The sequence below is a fragment of the Bubalus bubalis genome, chromosome 6 (assembly GCF_019923935.1).
Source record: "Bubalus bubalis isolate 160015118507 breed Murrah chromosome 6, NDDB_SH_1, whole genome shotgun sequence".
NCBI lineage: Eukaryota > Metazoa > Chordata > Mammalia > Artiodactyla > Bovidae > Bubalus > Bubalus bubalis.
In genome coordinates this window covers 91,309,523-91,334,770 of record NC_059162.1, presented here as the reverse complement: position 1 = coordinate 91,334,770, position 25,248 = coordinate 91,309,523, and the positions used below count along the sequence as shown (strand labels likewise).

The 25,248-nt window shown below is 45.0% G+C and overlaps 1 protein-coding gene across 1 annotated transcript in view; it reads right to left on the bottom strand.

Annotated features, from left to right (window-relative positions):
• Positions 1 to 25,248, bottom strand: part of LOC102415520 (protein FAM151A) — a 28,807-nt gene that overhangs the window by 3,182 nt on the left and 377 nt on the right. Inside the window, exons 2-5 of the mRNA XM_025288668.3 lie at positions 22,849 to 22,995; positions 3,236 to 3,388; positions 2,094 to 2,253; positions 9 to 233 (exon numbers count right to left, since the gene is read on the bottom strand). Of these exons, the coding sequence (XP_025144453.3) occupies positions 9 to 233; positions 2,094 to 2,253; positions 3,236 to 3,388; positions 22,849 to 22,995 (685 nt within the window). The remainder of the gene's footprint in view (positions 1 to 8; positions 234 to 2,093; positions 2,254 to 3,235; positions 3,389 to 22,848; positions 22,996 to 25,248) is intronic.

The following is a 25,248-nucleotide window of genomic DNA, read 5'->3' as shown; positions in this document are numbered from 1 at the left end:
GTTCTCACCTGTCAGATTGGGCCAGCAGCCAGCTGAAGTGGGGCCAGGCGGCCCTCGCCATGACAGCCAGCACGGGGAAGGTCACCCTCTGGGGCAGTGCTCCCACCAGCTCCTGCATCTTCTCCACCATGGCCCGTGTGTACGTCACATTTGGGAAAAGGGACAGGTAGAAGGTGGTCCAGCCTGGAGACAGGGTTGCCTCAGGATACTTCTCCTGGACCAAGGCCAGGAACCTGCAGAGAATCAGAGATGCTGGTCATTTAGAGCCCCTTCCTCATCTCCTGGGTTCTCATCAGAGTGCTAGGAAGAGGCAGGGTCTATTGCATCTAGATATTAGAGCACAGTCCTGAAGAACAGGGTGGCTTACGAGTTGCTCAAAGTCCCATGGTAGAGCATGGACTTTGGAGCTGGGGAGGCCTGGATTTGAGTCCTGACTTTATCACCTTGGTAAGTTCACCCAACCTCTTTGATTCTTAAAAATGGCATCCGTTCAGGCAGGACAGGGCTTCTCAAACATCCTCATGTGGATGTGGAGATGCAATTCAAAGCCCTGGGTGTGGGATCTGGGCTCTATCAGCTGTGAGAGTCTCTGAACTTTCAGATATTATTTAAAAATTTCATTCAGATTTTGAACTCTTACAAATGTTAATAGGCAAATAATGTTACTCTCTCCCCTTCCCCAGATTATTGAGTAACCTCACTACAAGAAGATCAACCATTTTTTAAATCTTGGGCCACTGACTACAGTTTCAAACTGCTGCTTACTAAATGCTCCTCAGTTTGAGACTTGATAAATATTGGGTGGAAGGATTGTTAGCTGACTGGTTGGAAAGATGGTGTGATGGATGGATGGGTGGATGGATGAATGGAGATGGACAGTAAAGAGCTGGAGGTTAGAGTCAGAAAGACCTGGCTTTGTATGTTTACTCTGACAATTATTAGACTTAGGCAGGTCATTTAACCTCAGTAGGATATGTTGTATTACTAAAATGAAAATAATAGTACCTACGTCATTCTCATTCTAAGAGTTAAATGGTACTCTACAACTAGACTACTTAAAACAGTGTGTGTGACAGATAATAAACATTCAACAGACTGAGCCTCAATTATTGTCAGCTTTCTTATCTGCAAAATGGTAAGAAAAAATGCTCCCAACCTGGCATTTCTATGGGAAGATGAACTCAGATATATTCTCTCCTTTTATGCGGCCCTCTGTAAACTTGAGCGCCCCATGCAGCTGGTGCTATGTAAGTGCTGCTGTTGGCAGTGCTGGGACCTGGGGGTTGTTTGTGGGCTGGGAGGGGAGGCTGGGGAAGGAGTTAGTGCTTTATAGACTTTTCTAGGAGGCCAAGGGTTGCCCTGGCACTGTTTGCTGTCCAGGAATAAACACTCTGCTGCTGCTGCTGGTAAGTCCCTTCAGTCGTGTCCGACTCTGTGTGACCCCATAGACGGCAGCCCAACAGGCTCCCCCATCCCTGGGATTCTCCAGGCAAGAACACTGGAGTGGGTTGCCATTTCCTTCTCCAATGCATGAGAGTGGAAAGTGAAAGTGAAGTCTAACTCTTAGCGACCCCATGGACTGCAGACCATCAGGCTCCTCCGTCCATGGGATTTTCCAGGCAAGAGTACTGGAGTAGGGTGCCATTGCCTTCTCTAATGCATGAAAGTGAAAAGTGAAAGTGAAGTTGCTCAGTCGTGTCTGACTCGTAGCAACCCCATGGACTTCAGCCTACCAGGCTCCTCTGTCCATGGGATTTTCCAGGCAAGAGTACTGGAGTGGGGTGCCAGTAGGGCACAAATCCATAATCTGCCAGTGAGAACCCAGTGAAATCAGGACTATTAGAAGAAAGTGTGAGGGAGGGTCCTCAGCAGCCTGGGACGTCAGGGAAGTTTCTGGGGCAGGTAATGGCTGGTTTACCAGGAAATGGTGGAAAGGCATTCAAGGCAGAGGGAACAGCATGTGTGAAGGCTCAGAGGCCAGACGACATGGTGTGGCTGGAGGCAAACTCAGCAAAGGTCCCCTGAGCACCTGCTGCACCCGATGTTGAAGGAAACAGACTGGGCACAGCTGGAGCAGAGAGGCAAACACTCACTGTGTGGCATTGACCTCTATTGAGAGGCCCACATTGGGACCCCTCTGGATGTCAGCATTGATCCACACAGGCCTTCGAACTTTCCCCTCCTCTGTCAGCCGCCGAAGGAGGTCCAGGGAGGGGCCCACAGCCTTGATGCTCTTGAAGTCTAGTTTGATGCCTGTGGGGAGAGGGCCAAGGGCTTGGGAAATTGGTCCCTTGTGCTCAAGGAAGAAGGAAACAGAAGACATGACTTCCTGGGACAGAGAGAGCAGGTATGGTGTGTGTGTCAGGGGTGGGAGGGAAGACAGGGACGGAATTCTGGGTGGGTGTGAAGAAGGCTTCAAATAGGCGGAGCTCTCCTGGAGACAAAGACTTGCCCATGTAGGAGTGTTCTCCCATCCCTCATCCCCAAGGGGAGGAAGCAGATGATGGCTAATGCTTGGGACTTGGGGCAGGTGGAGGTATTGTCAAGAATCTAATGAAAAGGGACTGTGACCCTTGGACAGGCAGGCTCAGAGGATCCCAAGCCACCCAAGCCTGAATAGCACAAAGTCAGGCTGAAGAATTAGAGAAGAATTTAGAAAGCTAGGCCAAGGGGATCATAATATGTTGACAACATAGGGAGCTATGGAGGATTAAAGCAGGGAGTGACATGACAGTTGGCATTTTGGAAAGCTCACCCGGGTAGGGGCTTTGTCGAGTTTGGAGGCAGGAAGCCAGTGAGGAAGGAGGTCCAAGAGAAAGATGATTTGCGTGGGACTGGATCGGGGGAAGCCTTCAGGGTTAGAATTGGCAGATGCAGCAGCTGAGTAAATGCAGGGAATGAGGGAGAGGCATTAGGGTGATGCCTGGATTCTGACAGTAACTGGCAAAGAGACAGGAGAGGGGAAGGTGGAATTGGCTTTGAGCATGTTGTATCCAGTTCCATGGATTCAGAGCCTGAATGCTCATGTTTGGCCCTTTGCAGCTTACCCTACACTTTTACATCCCTCGTTTCACCCATCTTCCCTGAGCCCAGGCCTCTAGAGTGGTCTGGAAAGCTAAAGCAAGAGCAACTCCTGACAGTCATTGGACTAGTCTCCTAGCAGAGGGACCCCTGCACATGTGGCCTGAGGACCAGAGGGGTGGGCAGCTGGGGAGGGGCTGAGAGAGGTCCTTACCCTTCTGGGAAGAGGCCAGCACAGCCTCCAGCCACTGCTCTAGGGTGTTGTCGCTGTAGATGGCTGGGGGGTGCGCCATGATGGGGACTCCTGTCTCGTTGACTGTGCCGAGCCCTTCTATTGTGATGTCTGCCTCCAGGGCCATGACGTTACCTGTTGCATTGGACAGAGAAACTTTTTAAAGCAATTTTTCTCATCATCAAAGTATTACACACTTATTATAGAATATTTGAAAAATACAGAAAAGCAGAAAGAGAAATATTCACCCACATTTCCATCATAGTTCACTTTTTGATGTATTTTCTTCCATTTTTATCTATGTATAGTTTTTCCATAGTTGAGACCACTCAGCATTTATAATTTTAATCTTTTTCTTTCAATTTTGACACATTTTCACAATCTTTTCATGAAAAAGGAAAAAAACCTGCAAAAGCCCTGATTGAGAGCAGTCACCCTGTCTCAGTCAGCTACTCCTCTGTCTTTCCTGAGACTCTAAATTTTTAGGAAGACTCAGCAGTCTCTGAATTTTTGTTACTAACAGATAATGATGTGTATTTTATTCTGACTTTCTGGTTATTTTTTACCATGACTTGAGGAATCTGAGTCAGGGCCATGCTGGGTCTTTTTTAAAAAAATTAATGAATTATTTTTGGTTGCGCTGGATCTTCATTGCTGGGCGCAGGCTTTCTCTAGTTGTGGAAAGCAGGGGCTACTCTTCACTGCTGTGCACGGGCGTCTCCCTGCAATGCCTCTCTTGATGTGGAGCACAAGCTCCAGATGCATGGGCTTCAGTTGTTCCAGCACGCAGGCTCAGTGTGGTGCATCAGCTTAGTCCCAAACCGGGGATGGAACCCATGCCCCCTGCATTGGCAGGTAGATTCTTAATCAGGGAAGTCTGCAGGGTCATTTTTAGAGCCCACATTATCAAAGTACTGTTAGAAAAATTCATCTAACTCATATTCCTGCCAGAAGTACATAAGTTGGTCCATCTCCAGGCATCCATATAGCGCTGAGAATTGTTATTTTTGTCTTTTAAATGTACGCAGTTAACGCCTCCAGTGGCTGTGTGATGCCTGCTGGGAGTGTTCAGGCCAGAAGGGAGTCAAGGACTTTGAATGAGAAGCAGACTGGGAAGAGCAGGCCAGGCTCTCTGATCAATGAGTGGTGTAGAGGGTGGGTGGGGTCGCTATGAGCTCCTGCTCCATCGAAGACAGTTGGCATCAGAGGGGTCTCTTCTGTTTTATACTTGCAGCCCTGCTCCCCTCCAAGTTCATTTAGCATATAGCTGCTAGAGTGACGGTTCCATATACCTGATCCTGTCACTTCTGTTAAAAAATCAAAATTTCCTTAGCCCTGAGAATCCAATCCAAATGCTTGCAGAGTCTGTGAGGTCCTATAGGACCAGGCCTGGCAAACTTTGCCATCTCACCTAGAGTCCCTCTCTCCCTCAATATCTAGCTTCCATCCACTCCTGTTTCTCCAACATCAGTGTGCACACAGACCACCCAGGAACTGTTCAAATGCAAGTTCTGCTCAGTAGATCTGGGGTGGGGCCCAAGACACCTACCAAGCTCCCCAGTGATGCCCAGACTGCTGATCCACAGACCGCACTTGGAGCCTCGAAGCTCAAATATCTTGTCTCCCATCTCTGGGCTCCTATACCTGGCTGTTGCCATGGCAACACTCTTCCCTCCACAGTTTTACTAGGCCACCTCCAGCTCATTTGTGGGTGTTGGCTTAAAATATCAAGGAGGCCATCCCTAAACCACACACTCAGTCAAAGTCAGGCTAACAGCTTATCCTTTGAGTGCTCAGCCCCCATATAACTACTCATATAGCACCATCCTTCCTGAGCCTGAGGGCTAGGAGCAGGCTCCAGGTCTGTGGTGCCCATCACTTGGATTTCCAGTGCCAAGATGGTACCAGGCCTAAAAACGGAGCTTCGGAAATGTTTGTTGGATGGTAAAAGACTGGATAAATGAATGATAGAGAAAGCTGAGATCAGGGACTTCCCTGGTGGTCCAGTGGCTAAGACTCTGTCTTCCCAGTGCAGATGGCATACGTTTGGTTCCTTGTCGAGGAACTAATATCGTACAGGCCTCACAGTGCAGCCAAAAGAGAAACAAGTTAAGTTCAACCAGCCCAGGTCCAGAAAAGTAAAAGAGCTTGCACAAAGTTGCAGAGAATTTTTGCAAATTTCTCTGAAGCCTAGGTGTCTGGATTTCCAGAAGGGAGAGGAAGCTGAGTACCAGGCTGTCCCCAGCACTGTTTCAGGCACTTTGCACTGTCCCATTTCATCCTCATATTATATCTCTGACCCAGTGCTCCAGAATCTTTGGTGTCCTCACTGACAAGATGGGGATGAATCTCTCTGGGCTTTATCTACAGCACGTGGACATAAATTATGTTGTATTAAAAAATAAAAAATTAAAAACAAAAACAGGTTGTAAACTGTGAAGGGCTATATGAAGGTAACTTTTATTTCTATGTTTTTTTGTCTTAACTTGGTTACCCAGGAATGCTGAGAGGGATCCAGAGGGGTTTGGGGCCCAGCAAGGCCCAGAGAAGTCAGGCCCCAGGTGGGTAGTGGGCAGCTAAGAGGGTAGCTAAAGAGAATGGATGCTGAGAGGTCTCCTTCCCCATCTAAAATGGGCCAGGTCCGGTCTGGAGAGGGTGGGGGTACACTGGGAGGGAGCCAGGGCTGGAACCCAGGTCTCAGTCCTGGTGAGTCTCTGAAGCTGCTGCCTTGCTTGACCTGCACCAGCTGCCTCCCTTGAGATGCTGGTAGCCCCTGAACTCAGGACCGCATCTCACTCATTTCTACACCTCCTCTCAAGCTGGGTGCAGAGCAGGGGCCCAGCAAATGCTCGGTGAGGGGGACTAAAGATGGATGGACCTAACCTGCCTCCTGTGATCAGCACCTGGACCCAGCTTCCTCCTGCACAGCCATTCACACCTGTTCAGGGCCTTCCAGATCCTAAATCTGGGAGCCAACTTGCGGTGGGGGGCGGTGGGGTATGAGGGAAGAGGAGATGAGGACAGGAGCAGGTGCCTGCTTCCACAGTAGGAGCCTTGGTCCTCAGAGGTACAGTCAGGTGAAGAATGCTGCTCTCCACAGGGAGCCCACAGGAAGCTCCGAGGCCCTCCCTTCCCTCCCCCACACACCAGGCGCTCTACGCATCACATCCGGCAGAGGGGTGCCATGGAGGAGCGTGCAGACCTTGAACCCAAGACTGCTAGTGTGTGGCTCAGCTGTTGACTTTCAACACCCCCTGAAGGAGTTCACATGGAGTGAGGCACTCTGTGCTGCAGGGAACCTGGTGGGACAAGTCTTTGAAGTGAAAGTTGCCCAGTCTTTGCGACCCCATGGAATAAACAGTCCATGGAATTCACCAGGCCAGAATACTGGAGAGGGTAGTCTTTCCCTTCTCCAGGGGATCTTCCCAACCCAGGGATTGAACCCAGGTCTCCCACATTGCAGGTGATTCTTTACCAGCTGAGCTATCAGGGAAATATTTTTAGGAACAGGTTTTATGTTCCCAATCCTTACATATAGGGGAATTTGACATGCTTCCCTGGTGGCTCAGATGGTAAAGCATCTGCCTGCAATGCAGGAGACCAGGGTTTGATCCCTGGGTTGGGTAAATCCCCTAGAGAAGGGAATGGCCACCCACTCCAGTATTCTTGCCTGGAGAATCCTGTGGACAGAGGAGCCTGGTGGGCTACAGTCCATGGGGCTGCAAAGAGTCAGACACGACTGAGTGACTAACACTTTCACATATCTAGAAAAGCACTAAATCCCTTCACGATGACATCAGATCCTTGTGACTAGGAGAAAACCTCTTGTAAAGTAAGCACTTGATAGCATTGAACTCCGCCTTCAACAAAATCTTATATATTGACCTTTCCCCACTACCTCTTTGGAGCAGTCTCTCAGAGCTATCTGAGGTGCTGCTTTCTCGGCTGCGGTAGTCATTTTGCCCCAAATAAAACAACTCGCAACTCTCAAGTAGTGCATCTTTTTTAGTAGACAGTTAGAACTGGACATGGAACAACAGACTGGTTCCAAATAGGAAAAGGAGTTCGTCAAGGCTGTATATTGTCACCCTGTTTATTTAACTTCTATGCAGAGTACATCATGAGAAACGCCAGACTGGAAGAAACACAAACTGGAATCAAGATTGCCGGGAGAAATATCAATAACCTCAGATACGCAGATGACACCACCCTTATGGCAGAAAGTGAAGAGGAACTCAAAAGCCTTTTGATGAAAGTGAAAGTGGAGAGTGAGAAGTTGGCTTAAAGTTCAACATTCAGAAAATGAAGATCATGGCATCCGGTCCTATCACTTCATGGGAAATAGATGGGGAAACAGTGGAAACAGTGTCAGACTTTATTTTTCTGGGCTCCAAAATCACTACAGATGGTGACTGCAGCCATGAAATTAAAAGACGCTTACTCCTTGGAAGGAAAGTTATGACCAACCTAGATAGCATATTCAAAAGCAGAGATATTACTTTGCTAACAAAGGTTCATCTAATCAAGGCTATGGTTTTTCCAGTGGTCATGTATGGATGTGAGAGTTGGACTGTGAAGAAGGCTGAGCGCTGAAGAATTGATGCTTTTGAACTGTGGTATTGGAGAAGACTCTTGAGAGTCCCTTGGACTGCAAGGAGATCCAACCAGTCCATTCTGAAGGAGATCAGCCCTGGGATTTCTTTGGAAGGAATGATGCTAAAGCTGAAACTCTAATACTTTGGCCACCTCATGCGAAGAGTTGACTCATTGGAAAAGACTCTGATGCTGGGAGGGATTGGGGGCAGGAGGAGAAGGGGACGACAGAGGATGAGATGGCTGGATGGCATCACTGACTCGATGGATGTGAGTCTGAGTGAACTCAGGGAGTTGGTGATGGACAGGGAGGCCTGGCGTGCTGCGATTCATGGGGTCACAAAGAGTCGGACACGACTGAGCAACTGATCTGATCTGATGACCACCAACTAAGGACCCAGAGTGGATGTCCCTCCTCGCTTGAACTCCATGAGGAACCGGAGCCTTGGTACCAGGAGTGGCCCTCTGAGCCCATCTGCTTCCTCGGGGAGAGCAGACAAATTTGGGTAAGCCTCTCCTGGTTTTTGAATCTCCGTATTGGTTGAGATTCTGAGTTTTATTTGGTTGTGGAGCAGGTTACCTGCCCACTTCCAGCTGGAAAGATACTGGAGAGGGACCGGGTGAAATATCCGGGGTATACCCACTCATGATTTAGACACTGACTTGGGCTCTGTTGAAAAATACTAAGAAATTTCCACACAGTAGAAAGATACTGGGTGGGAGACTTGCTGAAAGATGCCAGAGAATACCCATCCAGTGAAAAGGCCCTGGGGCAGAGGGCATCGATTGAAAAAAAATTGAGGAATATCCAGGGCTCAGCTGAAAGATGCCGAGGTTGTTCTGTCGTAGGGAACTGAGCAGTCTTGGCTGAGTGGTTAGGTAAGAGGCTGATCTGACACTTTCCCTCAGTTAGACTGCCTTTATAGGCTTTTTTGGGGTAAAAGTGAGAATGTATGAGAGCTTTGCTCTGAAGAAAAGGGACAAGGCTTCTACTGGCCAGCTATGGTTTTCTCAGGTAACTGAGAGATTTATGGGAGTGGTGAAGGTCTAGTCTTCGAACAGTACAGTGGTCCCATAGGGAAACTCACCTATTAATTAAAATACTTGCTCATCTGGGGGTCACACCTAAGAACTGGCCATTCAGCGACCTGAGCAGCCATCTTAGAGTGCTGGAGGCAGAATCTAAGGCACATGAGAGGGGCTAAAACGAGTCTGAGGTGACTCCAGGAGGAGTTCAGCTCACAGGCAGCACACAGGCCCGCCACACAACTTCACCAGTGATTTTTATCCCTGACAAATTTAGCTTAAAGTGGAAAACAGAATCTCAAACGCAGAAACAGAGGGGTGTCAGAAAGCCAACCTCTGAGTAACATTCCAGCCAGATTCATGTCCAATGCGTATGGAACTGGTATTTGCAAGGACCTCATTAATTGGGGAAATTATACTAAAAGAGTTCTCAACCTAAAATGGCCAAACTGGGGCTCTTTTGATATTCCAAAATTGGCATTTTTGTGCCCACGATTAGAAAAGGCCGGCCATACTACTTTGCTTGGTATCTAGAAGTGTATAAGAAAGGAAACTACAGAGTAACTTCTTTGCAGGAAACCAACAAGAAATTGCTTGAAACTATATCAGAACCAAAAAAGGCTGCTAGCGCTGACTCTGCCAGGTCACAGGTCTAGTGGGACTGGGAAGTCACATTTGGCGTTTATGCCATTTGACTTTTGATTTTTGGGCAACCACTTTGCCATCTTTTGGGAGCACTCTTACCACTTGGCTCTTGATTTCTGGGCATCCTTTTGCCTTGTTATTTTATTTGGAGTGTGATTCCCGGCTGGTGAGGTTCTGGTTTGGTTTGAGCACGCAGGCATCTGGTACCAACTGCTTGAGCTTATATGGGAAGTGCTTCCTCTAAGGTTCTACACTCCACCTGGGAACCCCTTGGAAAAAAATTTCAAATGACTGGTCAACCTATAGCTATGATCCAATGACAAGAAAAGTGACCTAAAAATATCAGATCTTTATTGACACAGGATAGGGAAATGGACTGAAGTTCCCTTATGTCCAGGACTTTTCTCCTATAATCAACAGCCTGGGGCTAAGCAAACTAAGACCCCCACTTCCCCAGAAGAACAAACCCTGTTGGGACCAATCTGCCCTTGTTATCAGGGCCAATTTGAGCACTCAGTTCAGTTCAGTTCAGTCGCTCAGTCGTGTCTGACTCTTTGCGACCAAAAGAGCAGCACGTCAGGCCTCCCTGTCCATCACCAACTCCCAGAGTTTACCCAAACTCATGTCCATCGAGTCGGTGATGCCATCCAGCCATCTCATCCTCTGTCGTCCCCTTCTCCTCCTGCCCCCAATCCCTCCCAGCATCAGGGCCTTTTCCAATGAGTCAACTCTTTGCATGAGTTGGCCAAAGTACTGGAGTTTCAGCTTCAACATCAGTCCTTCCAATGAACACCCAGGACTGATATCCTTTAGAATGGACTGGTTGGATCTCCTTGCAGTCCAAGGGACTCTCAAGAGTCTTCTCCAACACCACAGTTCAAAAGCATCAATTCTTTGGTGCTCAGCTTTCTTCACAGTCCAACTCTCACATCCATACATGACCACTGGAAAAACCATAGCCTTGATTAGATGGACCTTTGTTAGCAAAGTAATATCTCTGCTTTTCAATACGCTATCTAGGTCGGTCATAACTTTCCTTCCAAGGAGTAAGCGTCTTTTAATTTCATGGCTGCAGTCACCATCTGCAGTGATTTTGGAGCCCAGAAAAATAAAGTTTGACACTGTTTCCACTGTTTCCCCATCTATCTGCCATGAAGTGATGGGACCGGATGCCATGATCTTCGTTTTCTGAATGTTGAGCTTTAAGCCAACTTTTTCACTCTCCTCTTTCACTTTCATCAAGAGGCTTTTTAGTTCCTCTTCACTTTCTGCCATAAGGGTGGTGTCATCTGCGTATGTGAGGTGATTGCTATTTCTCCCAGCAATCTTGATTCCAGCTTGTGCTTGTTCCAGCCCAGCGTTTCTCATGATGTACTCTGCATATAATTTGAGCACTATCAGGTCTAAATTCTGGCTATAAAACTATGATCACAGAAAAATAAAGATGATTTTTGACAGTGTGGTCACAATTCTTTAGACTCCAGAGAAAGCTTAAAAAAAAAATCTCTTTAAGAATTCTTGCCCTGAGAAATAACTCCTCCTATGCCTTGAGACCAGAGTTCTCTAGATAACTTATCTGTTATTGTTCAGTTGTTCATTAGTGTCTGACTCTTTGCAATCCCATGGACTGCAGCATGCCAGGCTTCCCTGTCCTTCATCTCCCAAAGCTTGCTCAAACATGTCCATTGAGTCAGTGATGCCATCCAACCATCTTGTCCTCTGTTGTCCCCTTCTCCTCCTGCCTCCAATCTTTCCTAGCATCAGGGTCTTTTCTAATGAATTGGCTCTTCACATCAGGTGGCCAAAGTTTTGGAGCTTCAGCATCAGTCCTTCCAATGAATATTCAGGATTGATTTCCTTTAGGATTGACTGGCTTGATCTCCTTGCAGTCCAAGGGACTCTCAAGAGTCTTCTCCAACACCATAGTTCAAAAGCATCAATTCTTTGAAACTTGACCTTCTTTATGATTCCACTCTCACATCCATACATGACTACTGGAAAAACCATTTTTGTTGTTCAGCCCCTCAGTCATGTCCGAGTCTTTGCGACCCCATGGTCCAATGAGTATTCAGGGTTGATTTCCCTTAAGATTGACTGGTTTGATCTCCTTGCTGTCCAAGGGACTCTCAGGAGTCTTTTCCAGCACCACAGTCTGAAGGCATCAATTCTTTGTCACTCTGCCTTCTTCATGGTGAGAGGGTAACAGGCAGGAAGGCCAGGGGTCTCCAAATGGAGGAAATAGCCTGCAAGTGTCAGACATTTTTATCTCTCTTAAGCGGCAGGAGGAAACAAACTAGCAATATTTTTTTCCTTCTCTATACAAATTTAAAGAGAGGTTTCTCTTAAAATACTGTGTTGCCATAATGACACCTGGTTTCACCTGAAGTTAGCTATTCTTGAGCCTAGAGATAACCAATGCCTTTTTCTTATGAAAATGTTTGTCTTAAGCTATGCTAATGTACTACGCCTTTACCCCAAACTCGGTCTCCAAGTCGGTTCCGCCTCTGGGCCCAAAACCTACTTGACAAACCAGTATGTTATACTCAGATATTGTTCCCCTAATCTATGTAAATGAAACTATTTGTATGGTGGTCTGCCCTTCTTTAAGATTCAAGTTAATTATTTTATGGCCCAAGATAAACCATTTGGTGCCATTCTAAATTTTAAGACATTCCTTTCTTTCATTAACAGACTGCTAGTGACTATATAACATCCAGCTGAAGACTAGCAAGGGGGTACTCTTTCTGCCCCCTTCTGATGCCTATGTCAGAAGCTTTCTCTATCTCCTTTATACTTTAATAAAACTTTATTACACAAAAGCTCTGAGCGATCAAGCCTCGTCTCTGGCCCCGGATTGAATTCTTCTCCTCCAGGGGCCAAGAATCCCGGTGTATTCGCGTGATTCAACAATAACCTTTCAATGGTCCAGCTCTCACAACTGTATGTGATCACTGGAAGACCACAGCGTTGACTGTAAGAACCTTTAAGGGCAGAGTAGTGTCTCTGCTTTTCAATACACTGTCTAGCTTTGTCATAACTTTAAAAAAAGTAAGTGCTTACAAATCAAGCAATTCTAATTAAGAGATAAATCAACCTAAAAGAATTTCAAGTTCACATGAACTGGGAAATATTCAGTATTAAATCAGTACAGTTCAGTTCAGTCACTCAGTCTTTTTGACCCCAGGGACTGCAGTACGCCAGGCTTCCCTGTCCATCGCTAACTCCTGGAGCTTACTCAAACTCATGTCCGTTGAGTTGGTGATGCTATCCAACCATCTCATCCTCTGTCATCCCCTTTTCCTCTTGCCTTCAATCTTTCCCAGCATCAGGGTCTTTTTCAATGAATCAGTTCTTCACATCAGGTGGCCAAAGTATTGGAGTTTCAGCTTCAGCATCAGTTCTTCCAGTGAATATTCAAGACTGATTTCCTTTAGGATTGACTAGTTGGATCTCCTTGTAGTCCAAGGGACTCTCAAGAGTCTTCTCCAATACCACAGTTCAAAAGCATCAATTCTTTGGCACTCAGCTTTCTTTATAGTCCAACTGTCATATCCATACATGACTATTGGAAAAAACATAGTTTTGACTAGATGGACCTTTGCTGACAATGTAATGTCTCTGCTTTTTAATATGCTGTCTAGGTTAGTCATAGCTTTTCTTCCAAGGAGCAAGCGTCTTTTAATTTCATGGCTGTAGTCACTGTCTGCAGTGATTTTGGAGCCCAAAAATAAAGTCGACCACTGTTTCCATTGTTTTGCCATCTATTTTCCATGAAGTGATGGGACCAGATGCCATGATCTTAGTTTTCTGAATGTTGAACTTTAAGCCAACTTTTTCACTCTCCTCTTTTACTTTCATCAAGAGGCTCTTTAGTTCTTCTTTACTTTCTTCCATAAGGGTGATGTTATCTGCATATCTGAGGTTTTTGATATTCCTTCCAGAAATCTTGATTCCAGCCTGTGCTTCATCCAGCCTGGCATTTCACAAGATGTACTCTGCAAATAAGTTAAATAAGCAGGGTAACAACATACAGCCTTGACATACTCGTTTCCCAATTTGGAACCAGTCTGTTGCTCCATGTATAGTTCTAACTGTTGCCTCTTGACTTGCATACAGATTTCTCAGGAGGCAGGTCAGGTGGTCTGGTATTCTCATCTCTTTAAGAATTTTCCAGTTTGTTGTGATTCACACAGTCAAAGGCTTTGGTGTAGTCAATAAAGCAGAAGTAAATATTTTTCTGGAAGTCTCTTGCTTTTTTCAATGATCCAATGGATGTTGGCAATTTGATCTCTGGTTCCTCTGCCTTTTCTAAATCCAACTTGAACATCTAGAAGTTCATGGTTCACGTATTATTGAAGCCTGGCTTGGAGTCTTTTGAGCATTACTTTGCTAGCATGTGAGATGAGTGCAATTGTGTGGTAGTTTGAACATTGTTTAACATTGTCTTTCTTTGGGATTGGAATGAAAACTGACCTTTTCCAGTCCTGTGGCCACTGCTGAGTTTTCCAAATTTGCTGGCATATTGAGTTTTAAATACCTGGCATTAATGTTTGTTTATTAATCTAACTAATATATACATGTCTAAGAGTCACTAACATTAACATTAAGCAGAGTATTTTCATTGTGTCTAGGTTTAATATAAGTTAAATAGTATATCTGTTACAATTTTGTCAGCAAGGAAATTCCTCAAGTAAAAAAACTTCTAAAAAATATAAATGAGGTGAACTTTTAGATAAACTCTATTAAGAATAATTATGCTTTAGGAATGTCTGCCTAAAATACTCTGTAGATTGGGGTAACTTGAAATTCTAAGGGCTAACTATGGAGAACAGTGTGGAGATTCCTTTAAAAACTGGAAATAGAACTGCCATATGACCCAGCAATCCCACTGCCGGGCATACACACCGAGGAAACCAGAATTGAAAGAGACACATATACCCCAATGTTCATCACAGTACTGTTTATAATAGCCAGGACATGGAAGCAATCTAGATGTCCATCAGCAGATGAATGGATAAGAAAGCTGTGGTACATATACACAATGGAGTATTACTCAGCCATTAAAAAGAATACATTTGAATCAGTTCTAATGAGGTGGATGAAACTGGAGACTATTATACAGAGTGAAGTAAGCCAGAAAGAAAAACACCAATACAGTATACTAACGCATATATATTAAATTTAGAAAGATGGTAACAACAACCCTGTATGCAAGACAGCAAAAGAGACACATATGTATAGAACAGTCTTTTGGACTCTGTGGGAGAGGGAGAGGGTGGGATGATTTGGGAGAATGGCATTAAAATATGTATAATATCATATAAAAAATAAATAAAAAGCAAGCACTTCTCAGGGGAAAAAAAAAAGAAATTCTAAGGGCTATACTAAACTAAGTGATGGGAGTCTATTGAATAGCTAGGTCATTTCCAAATAAAATAAGATTTTGAAGCATTTATCACTGAACACTAATTTTCCCCTAAAGAAAAACTAAAGAGATTTGGGACTATTAATGAATAATGTTTGGTACCTTCCTAAAATGTTCTCTCTAAGAAAGAAAAGGTTTTTGGAAATAATCACTGGTATTTATGCTCACCAATCTACAGAATGCTAATATAAAAGTCAGTTTTTGGTTGCTTAAGGAAAGTAGGATGTGTGTTTTCAGCAAAGAAGGTGTGAGGAATGGAATTGCATTTTATGAAGGGAAAAGCAAGTAGGTCTGACTTACAGGTGGCTGTTTCAGGATGGGAGAACAAAGTATTGGGTACAGAAAGTGATAAGAAGATTTGTGGAAAGCAGACCCTGAGAAAAGAATTTTGTGGGTGGTTAGGACTTAGTTTAAAATAAATTTAATTAAGTTTATGTTTAAATGAAGTTAAAAGTAAGCTGGTACAAAAGCTTAAATTTGGCTTTTCTCTATCTTCAGATGTTGAACTGCCTTGGTAATAGATTTAAGTTTCTTTATCTCTTAAATGATCTGTTCTGAAATCCTTCATTGTAGAATAGTTATTGTTTCACAATGACCTATAATCCTACCTGACTGAATGTTCTAAGCCTTTTTGATATTTGTTGACAAAACTTCCTGCTGCTAAGTCACTTCAGTCGTGTCCGACTCTGTGCGACCCCATAGACGGCAGCCCACCAGGCTCCCCTGTCCCTGGGATTCTCCAGGCAAGAACACTGGAGTGGGTTGCCATTTCCTTCTCCAATGCATGAGAGTGAAAAATGAAAGTGAAGTCGCTCAGTTGTGTCTGACTCTTAGCGACCCCATGGACTGTGTAGCCCACCAGGCTCCTACATCCATGGGATTTTCCAGGCAAGCGTACTGGAGTGGGGTGCCATTGCCTTCTCCAACAAAACCTCCTAACTAATTCAAATGAATAACTTTCGGCTTCTAGCTAACTTTGGGATGCTTCAGAGGGCCCCTGAAACATCCCAAATGTTATCCTAGATTCATATTGAATGCAGAATCACATGGGAAGTATTGCTAAGTGAGTAATAAATCTCGGGTTATATTGTATGGTAAATGTTACCAATTTAGATATATTAGAAACTACATGGAGTTCCTAAAGTTCTGATATATCTTGGTAAATGTTCTCAGTCATAATTCTAGCTACTATCTTAAACTGTTGTCACAGCACTTAACCAAGTTTCCCAAAAATGCTTCCTCCTCAAGAAGATTTATAAAAAGGACTTTTGGATAAATATAAATTTCTGCACTGGGTAAATAATGAAAGGATTCTAATGGAAAACCTGGTGACTTCACAAAGGTTAGTCAAAGGACTGAATGAACTGGCGAACATGCTAATAACTTTTTTTTTTTCATGCTAATAACTTTTATGGTTTCTGTATGAAAAATTACTGGTTTGAATCTGTGTTTTCCAGGTGCAAGAAAACCTTCCCCTCAAATTAATTATGACAATAATTTGCTAAAATTATACTTTAGAAACAAATTGAAACATTTATCTTTTCTCTCTATCTGACCCCTCCAGAAACTGGAAACTCTGCTTCTAGCAACTTTATCAGATAAGCTAGGAAAGTTATATCGCTAACAGCTACAGAAATCTCAAGGAATTTTGGAGACCTTGAGAAGGGCGGAATCCACCTAGATCTGTTAGGTGAAAGGTGGAATCTGTGATCAGCCTTCGGTGTGACTTTCTTAGCTCTGAAAGGTTTTATTTTAAAAGTTCAGTCTGAGATGCTATAAAAGCTTCGGCAAAGAAAAAAAAGCCTATGATCAATTATGCTTACATAAATCATCAGGCCAAATTTATTGACACCACACCAGGCTTAAGCAGTACGTGAACTGTGAACTTCCAAATGTTCAAGCTGGTTTTAGAAAAGGCAGAAGAACCAGAGATCAAATTGCCAACATCCGCTGGATCATCAAAAAAGCAAGAGAGTTCCAGAAAAACATCTATTTCTGCTTTATTGACTATGCCAAAGCCTTTGACTGTGTAGATCACAATAAATTGTGGAAGATTCTGAAAGAGATGGGCATGCCAGACCACCTGACCTGACTTTTGAGAAACCTATATGCAGAGCAGGAAACAACAGAACTGGACATGGAACAATAGACTGGTTCCAAATAGGAAAAGGAGTACGTCAAGGCTGTATATTGTTACCTTGCTTATTTAACTTCTATGCAGAGTACATCATGAGAAACGCTGGGCTGGAAGAAGCACAAGCTGGAATCAAGATTGCCGGGAGAAATATCAATAACCTCAGACACGAAGATGACACCACCCTTATGGCAGAAAGTGAAGAGGAACTCAAAAGCCTCTTGATGAAAGTAAAAGAGGAGAGTGAAAAAGTTGACTTAAAGCTCAACATTCAGAAAATGAAGATCATGGCATCCAGTCCCATCACTTCATGTCAGATAGATGGTGAAACAGTGGAAAGAGTGGCTGACTTTATTTTTCTGGATTCCAAAATCACTGCAGATGGTGACTGCAGCCATGAAATTAAAAGGCGCTTACTCCTTGGAAGGAAAGTTATGACCAACCTAGATAGCATATTGAAAAGCAGAGACATTACTTTGCCAAGAAAGGTCCATCTAGTCAAGGCTATGGTTTTTCCAGTGGCATGTATGGATGTGAGAATTGGACTATAAAGAAAGCTGAGTGCCAAAGAATTGATACTTTTGAACTGTGGTGTTGGAGAAGACTCTTGAGAGTCCCTTGGACTGCAAGGAGATCCAACCCGTCCATCCTAAAGGAGATCAGTCCTGGGTGTTCATCGGAGGGACTGATGTTGAAGCTGAAACTCCAGTACTTTAGCCACCTCATGAGAAGAGCTGACTCATTGGAAAATACCCGGATGCTGGGAAAGATTGAGGGCAGGAGGAGAAGGGGACGACAGAGGATGAGATGACTGGATGGCATCATCGACTCAATGGACATGGGTTTGGGTGGACTCCAGGAGTTGGTGATGGACAGGGAGGCCTGGCGTGCTGCCGTTCATGGGGTTGCAAAGAGTCAGACACGACTGAGCAACTGAACTGAACTGAACTGAACACTTATTTCACAAACAAACTAGTCTTAATTCGGTTATATTTGGTAAAAACAAGGGTAAATTTAGGGAGAAAAAGATGTTTCAATGATTGTTAGATTCCAGTTTGTTAATGGAGATCTGTATCTACTAAGACTCATTTCCTGGTAGTTCTTTGCTATTATGCTGTATTAATGTAAAATTTAACTGAATTTTTAAAGAACACTCTAAATTAGTTTCTGAAGCTTATCTCAGTAATCTATCTTTGAATGAAGATCAGATACCTCATGACCTGCGACCAAGACCAGAAAAAGACGTAGTTTAAGGAACTGTCTCCTACGTGGATGGAAGGACTTTTTTTTATCAGAGGAAGCTGCAGTACACTAGGATGAAAAGAAAATGACACTAGAAGCAGACAGCTTGCTCAAGATGCTGGACCTGATTCATATGATCAGTTATAATGTTTTCTTGACTTCTTGGACCTTTGCCTATAAATCAAATGTTTTCTATCATGGACATGATTCTATGCTAGTTTAAAACTCAATCCAACTGTTGGGTTTGTGGCCAGTTACCTGTGTCTAATACTTCTGGATTACCTTGGTGGATTTTTCCCCTTCAGGGCTTTGACTGGATACCCCCTAGCAAATTTATTTTAGAAAATAATTTAGTCCTGTTCTATCTATTCATGATATTACTATATGGGATACTCTCACCTGGCCAGTTAATAATACCTGCTCTGACCCTGGCCATAGATTTAAGTTTTCTCTTAGGGTCACTCAAACTCCAATTAGAATGGCAAGCTAAGTCCCAATCAAAAATTGTAACCTCTTGTCTACTAAAAGGAAAACTCGAACAATTATGGGATGGATCTGTATGGTTAACACCAAGCTATGGTCACTTAATTTTTAAAAGCTCCTCTAAGGATAATCAACCTAGTAATATTATGAAACTAGGCTGGGTGCTTTATGAATTATGCCTACTATTACCCTTAGAGAGAGTGACTGATATGGAACTTGGTGGATTTGTGGTTTTAATTAATGGCTTTGGCATCTGGAATGGATAGGAAGGTGTAGCCTGGGATTACCACGAACTCAAGGATATATACATAACAAATTAGAGGTAGCTCAAGCCAATCTAACATTGATGCAAGCTCAATGAGTCAAGACATCTGTATTCTACTGGTATGATCATTTAGCAGCTATTTTTCGTGACTTCAATGGGATTGGAGGGTGTAATTGATCATATTGAAGCCTTAACAACTTTCACTCAACAAACTTCAAATGATAGTAACCAGACTATTAGCCTATTGAACTCTGAGGTCTCAATGATGAGAAAGGTGGTACTACAAAACCCTCGGCTGTTGACATCATTGCAGCATTTCAGGGAGGTACCTGTGCCATAATTCAAACTGAATGCTGTGTTTTCATACCTGATGAATCCTTTAATGTAACACCTTTGATGAACCACAAGAAGAATCAGATTTCTGCCTTAAGTGATCCATTCCCTATTCTTGATGATCTTTTAAAAAACTGGTTTGGGAAAAAAAAAAACTGGTTTGGTGCAAGAGGCTCATGGCTGAAATATTTATTTATAATTCTGCTAATGTTGTTAGTTGTATTATTTGCATTTTGCCTGTTTTACAAGATTATTGTTTCTTGTATTACCAAGTGTATGACTGAGCCTCCAACGAAAATAATGTTGACTAAACTTGAAGCAGTTGATCAAATGTGTAGCTTGATATGTGATCAATGATTATAATAGTGTAACTCTAGATATAGGAAGATGCAACTAGAGGGAATCTTACTTTTTTGGACCAAAACTAGAAGATAGATGTCCAGAGATCTTTGACTATTAGGACCTAGTCCAGTAATAGCTCATTGAGTGGCCTATCAACAAAAACCTTCAGAATCGGGAATGGGCCTTCCTAGCAACACACTCCAGTGTTCTTGCCTGGAGAATCCCAGGGATGGGGGAGCCTGGTGGGCTGCCATCTCTGGGGTCACACAGAGTCGGACACGACTGAAGCGACTTAGCAGCAGTACAGGACAAAATGGTCATGAAATGCCTTCCCAAGTTTCCTCAGTCAGTAAAGAATCTGACTGCAATGCAGAAGATCTGGGTTCAATCCCTGGGTCGGGAAGATCCCCTGGAGAACGAAATGGCAACCCACTCCAGTATTCTTGCCTAGAGAATCCCATGGACAGAGGAGAGGAGCCTAGCAGGCTACAGTCCATGGGGTCGCGAGGCTTGGAGAGGAAACCACCACCAAGTATGGTGGGTTTATGACCACAAGGGGGCACTGTCAACTCTATATCAGCACTTGCCAAGAGCATTGACGCTGACTGAACAGCAAGGGCATTTGCCCTCTGCTTCTGTGGAGACTGAATCCGGTGCTGCTGCAGCTGGTGACCCTTCAACACCCGCTGAGGGAGTTCAGGGTGGAGTGAGCTACTCTGTGCTCCGGGAGCCTGGTTTGACAGGTCTTTAGATAGGTGGGTATTTTTCCTTTCATCTCCTCATATCTATAAAAGCACTAAATCCCTTCATGATGACATCAGATCCTCGTGACTAGGAGAAAACCTCTTGTAAAGTAAGCATTTGGTTGCATTCAACTCCCCCTTCACCAAAATCTTTTATGTTGACCTTCCCCCACTACCTCTTTGGAGCAGTCTCTCAGAGCTATATGAGGTGATGCCTCCCAGGCTGCAGTCCTGATTTTGCTCCAGATAAAACTTAACTCATAACTCTTAAATTGTGCATCTTTTTAGTTAACAGTTGTGACCAAAATAGGACTCGAACACTTGCAGCTCTCCAGTTGTGCATCTTTTTTACTTGACAGTTAACTCACTCAACTAGGGTGATCACATGTCCCCATTTGCTTCAGCATAATTACTAATAATGACCTCTTTCATGACCAGAAGTGCCCTGCTTTCATCCTACCAGTCCACATTTGGCAGAGGAAGTGGTTTGAGCTGCAGATGGGTGAAGTCACTTGTCCCAAACCACTCCTTTGGTAAATGGTGAAATGTAGAATTTGAGCCCACTTCTGCCTGCCTCCCAAGCCTTTGCTCTGGCCCCTCCCATCCACATAGATGTCCGGTGTGACGTCACCAGTCCAACTCTGGCCTCCCATTGCTTCCCCTCAGGATCCCTACCCCAGCTGTGGAGCTACCCTCCTCCCATAGACCTACCCTGGGGACCTAGCAGGACCTGCAGCGGGGAAACTGGGCCTTGGGTCCTTCCCACCCCTGTGGCTATACTGACAGGTGCCTCAGCATGCTCCACGCTGTTGGGCACTGCTTGGTTGGGGCCCTTAGCTTTCTTCTTGGCCAAGGTCACAACTTGGTGGGGCCTGATCCTTATCTGCTGCCCCAGGACTTACCTGAGATGAGCCTGAGGCTGGCAGAGCCTCTTTGCCCTCCCTCAGGCCTTATCTCCCAGATAAGAGTTCTCCCTCTTGCCAGTGAATTCTCTCTCCGCCTTATCACTGAAATCTGACCATTGGCCTCCCAATCCTGAAGCAGCAGCAGACTGGCTCCACCCAGCCTGCGGTGCCCTCCCCTTTGCTGATCACCAAGCCTGCCTCCTCCAGGAGGTCTTTCTAAGGACTCATTCATTCATTCAGCAATCCTTTCCCAGTCACTTACTCCCAGGCCTTGGTGACTCTGAAGGAGGTAAGAGTCAGAGGCCTTGAGCCTGGGTCTTATTCTGCTTCAGACCTACTGTGTGACCATGGACAAGACCCTCTCCCACTCAGGATCTCACTGTCCTAAAAGTAGAGCAGTGGTTCTCAAGGTGTGATCTCGGGGTCAGCAACATCTGCGCCATGCAAATTCTCAGGCCCCACCCCAGAGCCACTGAATCTGAAACTCTCTTCTGAAGTATGCTCAAACTGGGGACACTTCTTTCCATCTCAAATAGTCACTGCTTTAGAATTAACAAGCACGTTCATGAACATGATTTAACGAGCTTTCCCACAGTGCTGAAAAAGTGGTCTCCCCTGTTGAACTGGGCCAGGCATGATGCAGTGATTCAGAGTTATGGGGGTTCTGATGCTGGCTTGTTGTTATTGTTTAGTCACTAAGTCGTATCTGACTCTTGATACTCCATGGGCTGTAGCCCACCAGGCTCTTCTGTCTATGGGATTTCCTAGGCAAGAATACTGGAGTGGCTTGCCGTTTCCTTGTCTAGGGAATCTTCCCAACCAAGGGATCAAACCTGCGTCTCTTGCATTGGCAGATGGATTCTTTACCACCAAACCACCATGGAAACCCACAATGTTGGCTTAGCCACTTTCAAACAGTGTGACCTTAGTGTGAATTTTGGCTAAGTCACTTAACTTTTCTGAGCCCCCATTTTTCTTCTGAGGGATGGCACCCACAAAACAGGCAGCTTTTGGTACCAGGAGCCCCAATGTAACTGAGTGTGTGTGTCCCCACAGGGGGTGTGGTTGACTGGTTGCCATTATCATTGTGGATCGGAGGCTCAGGAGTTATATTAAGACAATTCACTCAGACATTTACACACGTTTTGGTAGTGCTAGAATTCAAACACATCTTCTGGTTCCTCAGATTTGAGAGCAAAGGCCTCCTTAGCAGGCAAATTGTCTCCTGGTAAGGCCTGGGAGGGAGAGCAAGATGTGACCTTGGACCCAGACATCTCCCTACAACCTGAGCCAGTCACATAACCAGTGAGGCCTCACTTTCTCAAGTGGATGATGGCAAGAACGCGGCCATACCCATCCTAATGCTCCCTCACAGGTAATGCTGTGAGCCTCGCCTCCACTCTCCCTCCATCTTCTCCGCCTCTGCCCCAGCCTGCCCCATCCTGGCAACTGGACTTACTGCTGAGGGCAGCCTTCATCTGCTCCTTGCTGTTGGCACGGTGGTACCAGGTGACCAGCAGGCCATCCCTTTGGCTGATCTGACCCAAGCTTAGCAGGTAGTCCAGCATGTCTGCATCAGAGCGGCAGGTCCCATCCTGTTCACAGCCTGGAATCAAGGCCAAGGAGGCCGTTAGCATCAGTTCTTGCCCAAGCCCAAGGCTCTTGTCTGTACATCCTACTAACCCTCTCTGGGCCCTGGGGCCATGTCCAGCCTGCCATCTAGCAGACAGTGGACCCCAGAGTCGTCAGTGCTGTGAGAGAGAAACATGTGGGGTCCTGAGCGCAAGCATGCTCTGGGCCAGCCTGGGGACATTGGAAAGTTCACTCATAAGGGGATATTTGAGGGGGACACAGAAGGATGGGTGTGTAAGAGAAGGGACTAGGTTATTCCAGACAGAGAGGAAAGTATAAGAAAAAGGGTTGGCCATAGGAAATGTGGTTGCTTAAAAGAATGGCCAGGGTACTCTTTCTGCCCCCTTCTGATGCCTATGTCAGAAGCTTTCTCTATCTCTTTTATACTTTAATAAAACTTTATCACACAGACAAAAAAATAAAAAAAATAAAAGAATGGCCATTGCTCTGGTACAGATACAGAGAAATGAGATAGGACAAGATTGGAAAAGAGGCCTGTGATCCAGCTGTAAATGACCCTCAGTTCAGTCAGTCACTCAGTCATGTCTGACTCTTTGAGACCCCATGGACTGCAGCATGCCAGGCTTCCTTGTCCATCACCAACTCCCAGAACTTGCTCAAAATCATGTCCATTGAGTCAGTGATGCCATCCAACCATCTTGTCCTCTGTCGTCCCCTTCTCCTCCTGCCTTCAGTCTTTCCCAGCATCAGGGTCTTTTCAAATGAGTCAGTTCTTCACATCAGGTGGCCAAAGTATTAGAGTTTTAGGATTGACTGGTTTGATCTCCTTGCAGTCCAAGGGACTCTCAAGAATCTTCTCCAACACCACAGTTCAAAAGCATCAATTCTTTGGCACTCAGCTTTCTTTATAGTCCAACTCTCACATCCATACATGACTACTGGAAAAACCATAGCATTGACTAGATGGGCCTTTGTTGGCAAAGTAATGTCTCTGCTTTTTAATACGCTGTCTAGGTTGATCATAGCTTTTCATCCAAGGAGCAAGCGTCTTTTAATTTCATGGCTGCAGTCACCATCTGCAGTGATTTTGGAGCCCCTCAAGATAAAGTCAGCCACTGTTTCCCCATCTATTTGCCATGAAGTGATGGAACCAAATGCCATGATCCTAGTTTTCTGAATGTTGAGTTTTAAGCCAACTTTTTACTCTCCTCTTTCACTTTCTTCAAGAGGCTCCTTCGCTTTCTGCCCTAAGGGTGGTGTTGTCTGTGTGTCTGAGGTTATTGATATTTCTCCCAGCAATCTTGATTCCAGCTGTGCTTCATCCAGCCTGGCATTTCACAAGATGTACTCTGCATATAAGTTAAATAAACACAGTGACAACATGCAGCCTTGATGTAATCCTTTCCCGATTTGGAACCAGTCTGTTTGTGTTTCCATCTAGTTCTAACTGTTGCTACTTGACCTGCATACAGACTTCTCAGGAGGCAGGTAAGGTGGTCTGGTATTCCCTGGGTTCCAGCAAAAAAAAATGTGGGATATATGCTGGAGATAGCAAACAAGTTTGTGTTTAGAAAGTGCTCCTTAGTGGCAGGGTGAGCATGGATTGGTGAGAGCAGGCTGGTGGCAGAGATTGTGTGGGAAGGGGTGGGCTGAGGCAGGCATCCAGCAGGAGAGGCGGAGCTGAGAGGTTAGGGTGAGCAGGGAATGGAGATAGAGGATGGGAAAGAAGAAGCCTCGAGGCACAAGACTGAAGATACAGGCATGAGGCAGGAGAGGAGGCTGCTCCCAGGTCCCCATGTGGAAGGAAGGCTCTTCATCAGGAGAGGCTGCAGGGGTGTGAGGTAAGTTCAGCTCAGTCCGCTGAGTGTGATGCCTGCATGGCCCTCCAATAAGAAGTGTTCATCCAGGAGCATGGAAGGATAGCTGAAGCCTGGTAAAGAGGAAGAGAAACAAAGCTAATGAGACTGTTTATTGGAGATCAAATCTTAGTGGGGCAAGTAGAACTGTGGATGGAGGATAAGTCAACCCTGAAGGAAACTAACCTTGAATACTCATTGGAAGGACTGATGTTGAAGCTGAAACTCCAATATTTTGGCCACTGATGAGAAGAGCCGACTCACTAGAAAAGACTGATGGTGGGAAAGGTTGAGGGCAGGAAGAGAAGGGGGCAACAGAGGATGAGATGGTTGGATGGCATCACCAACTCAATGGACATGGTGATGGTGAAGGACAGGAAAGCCTGGCGTGCTACAGTCCATGGGGTCAC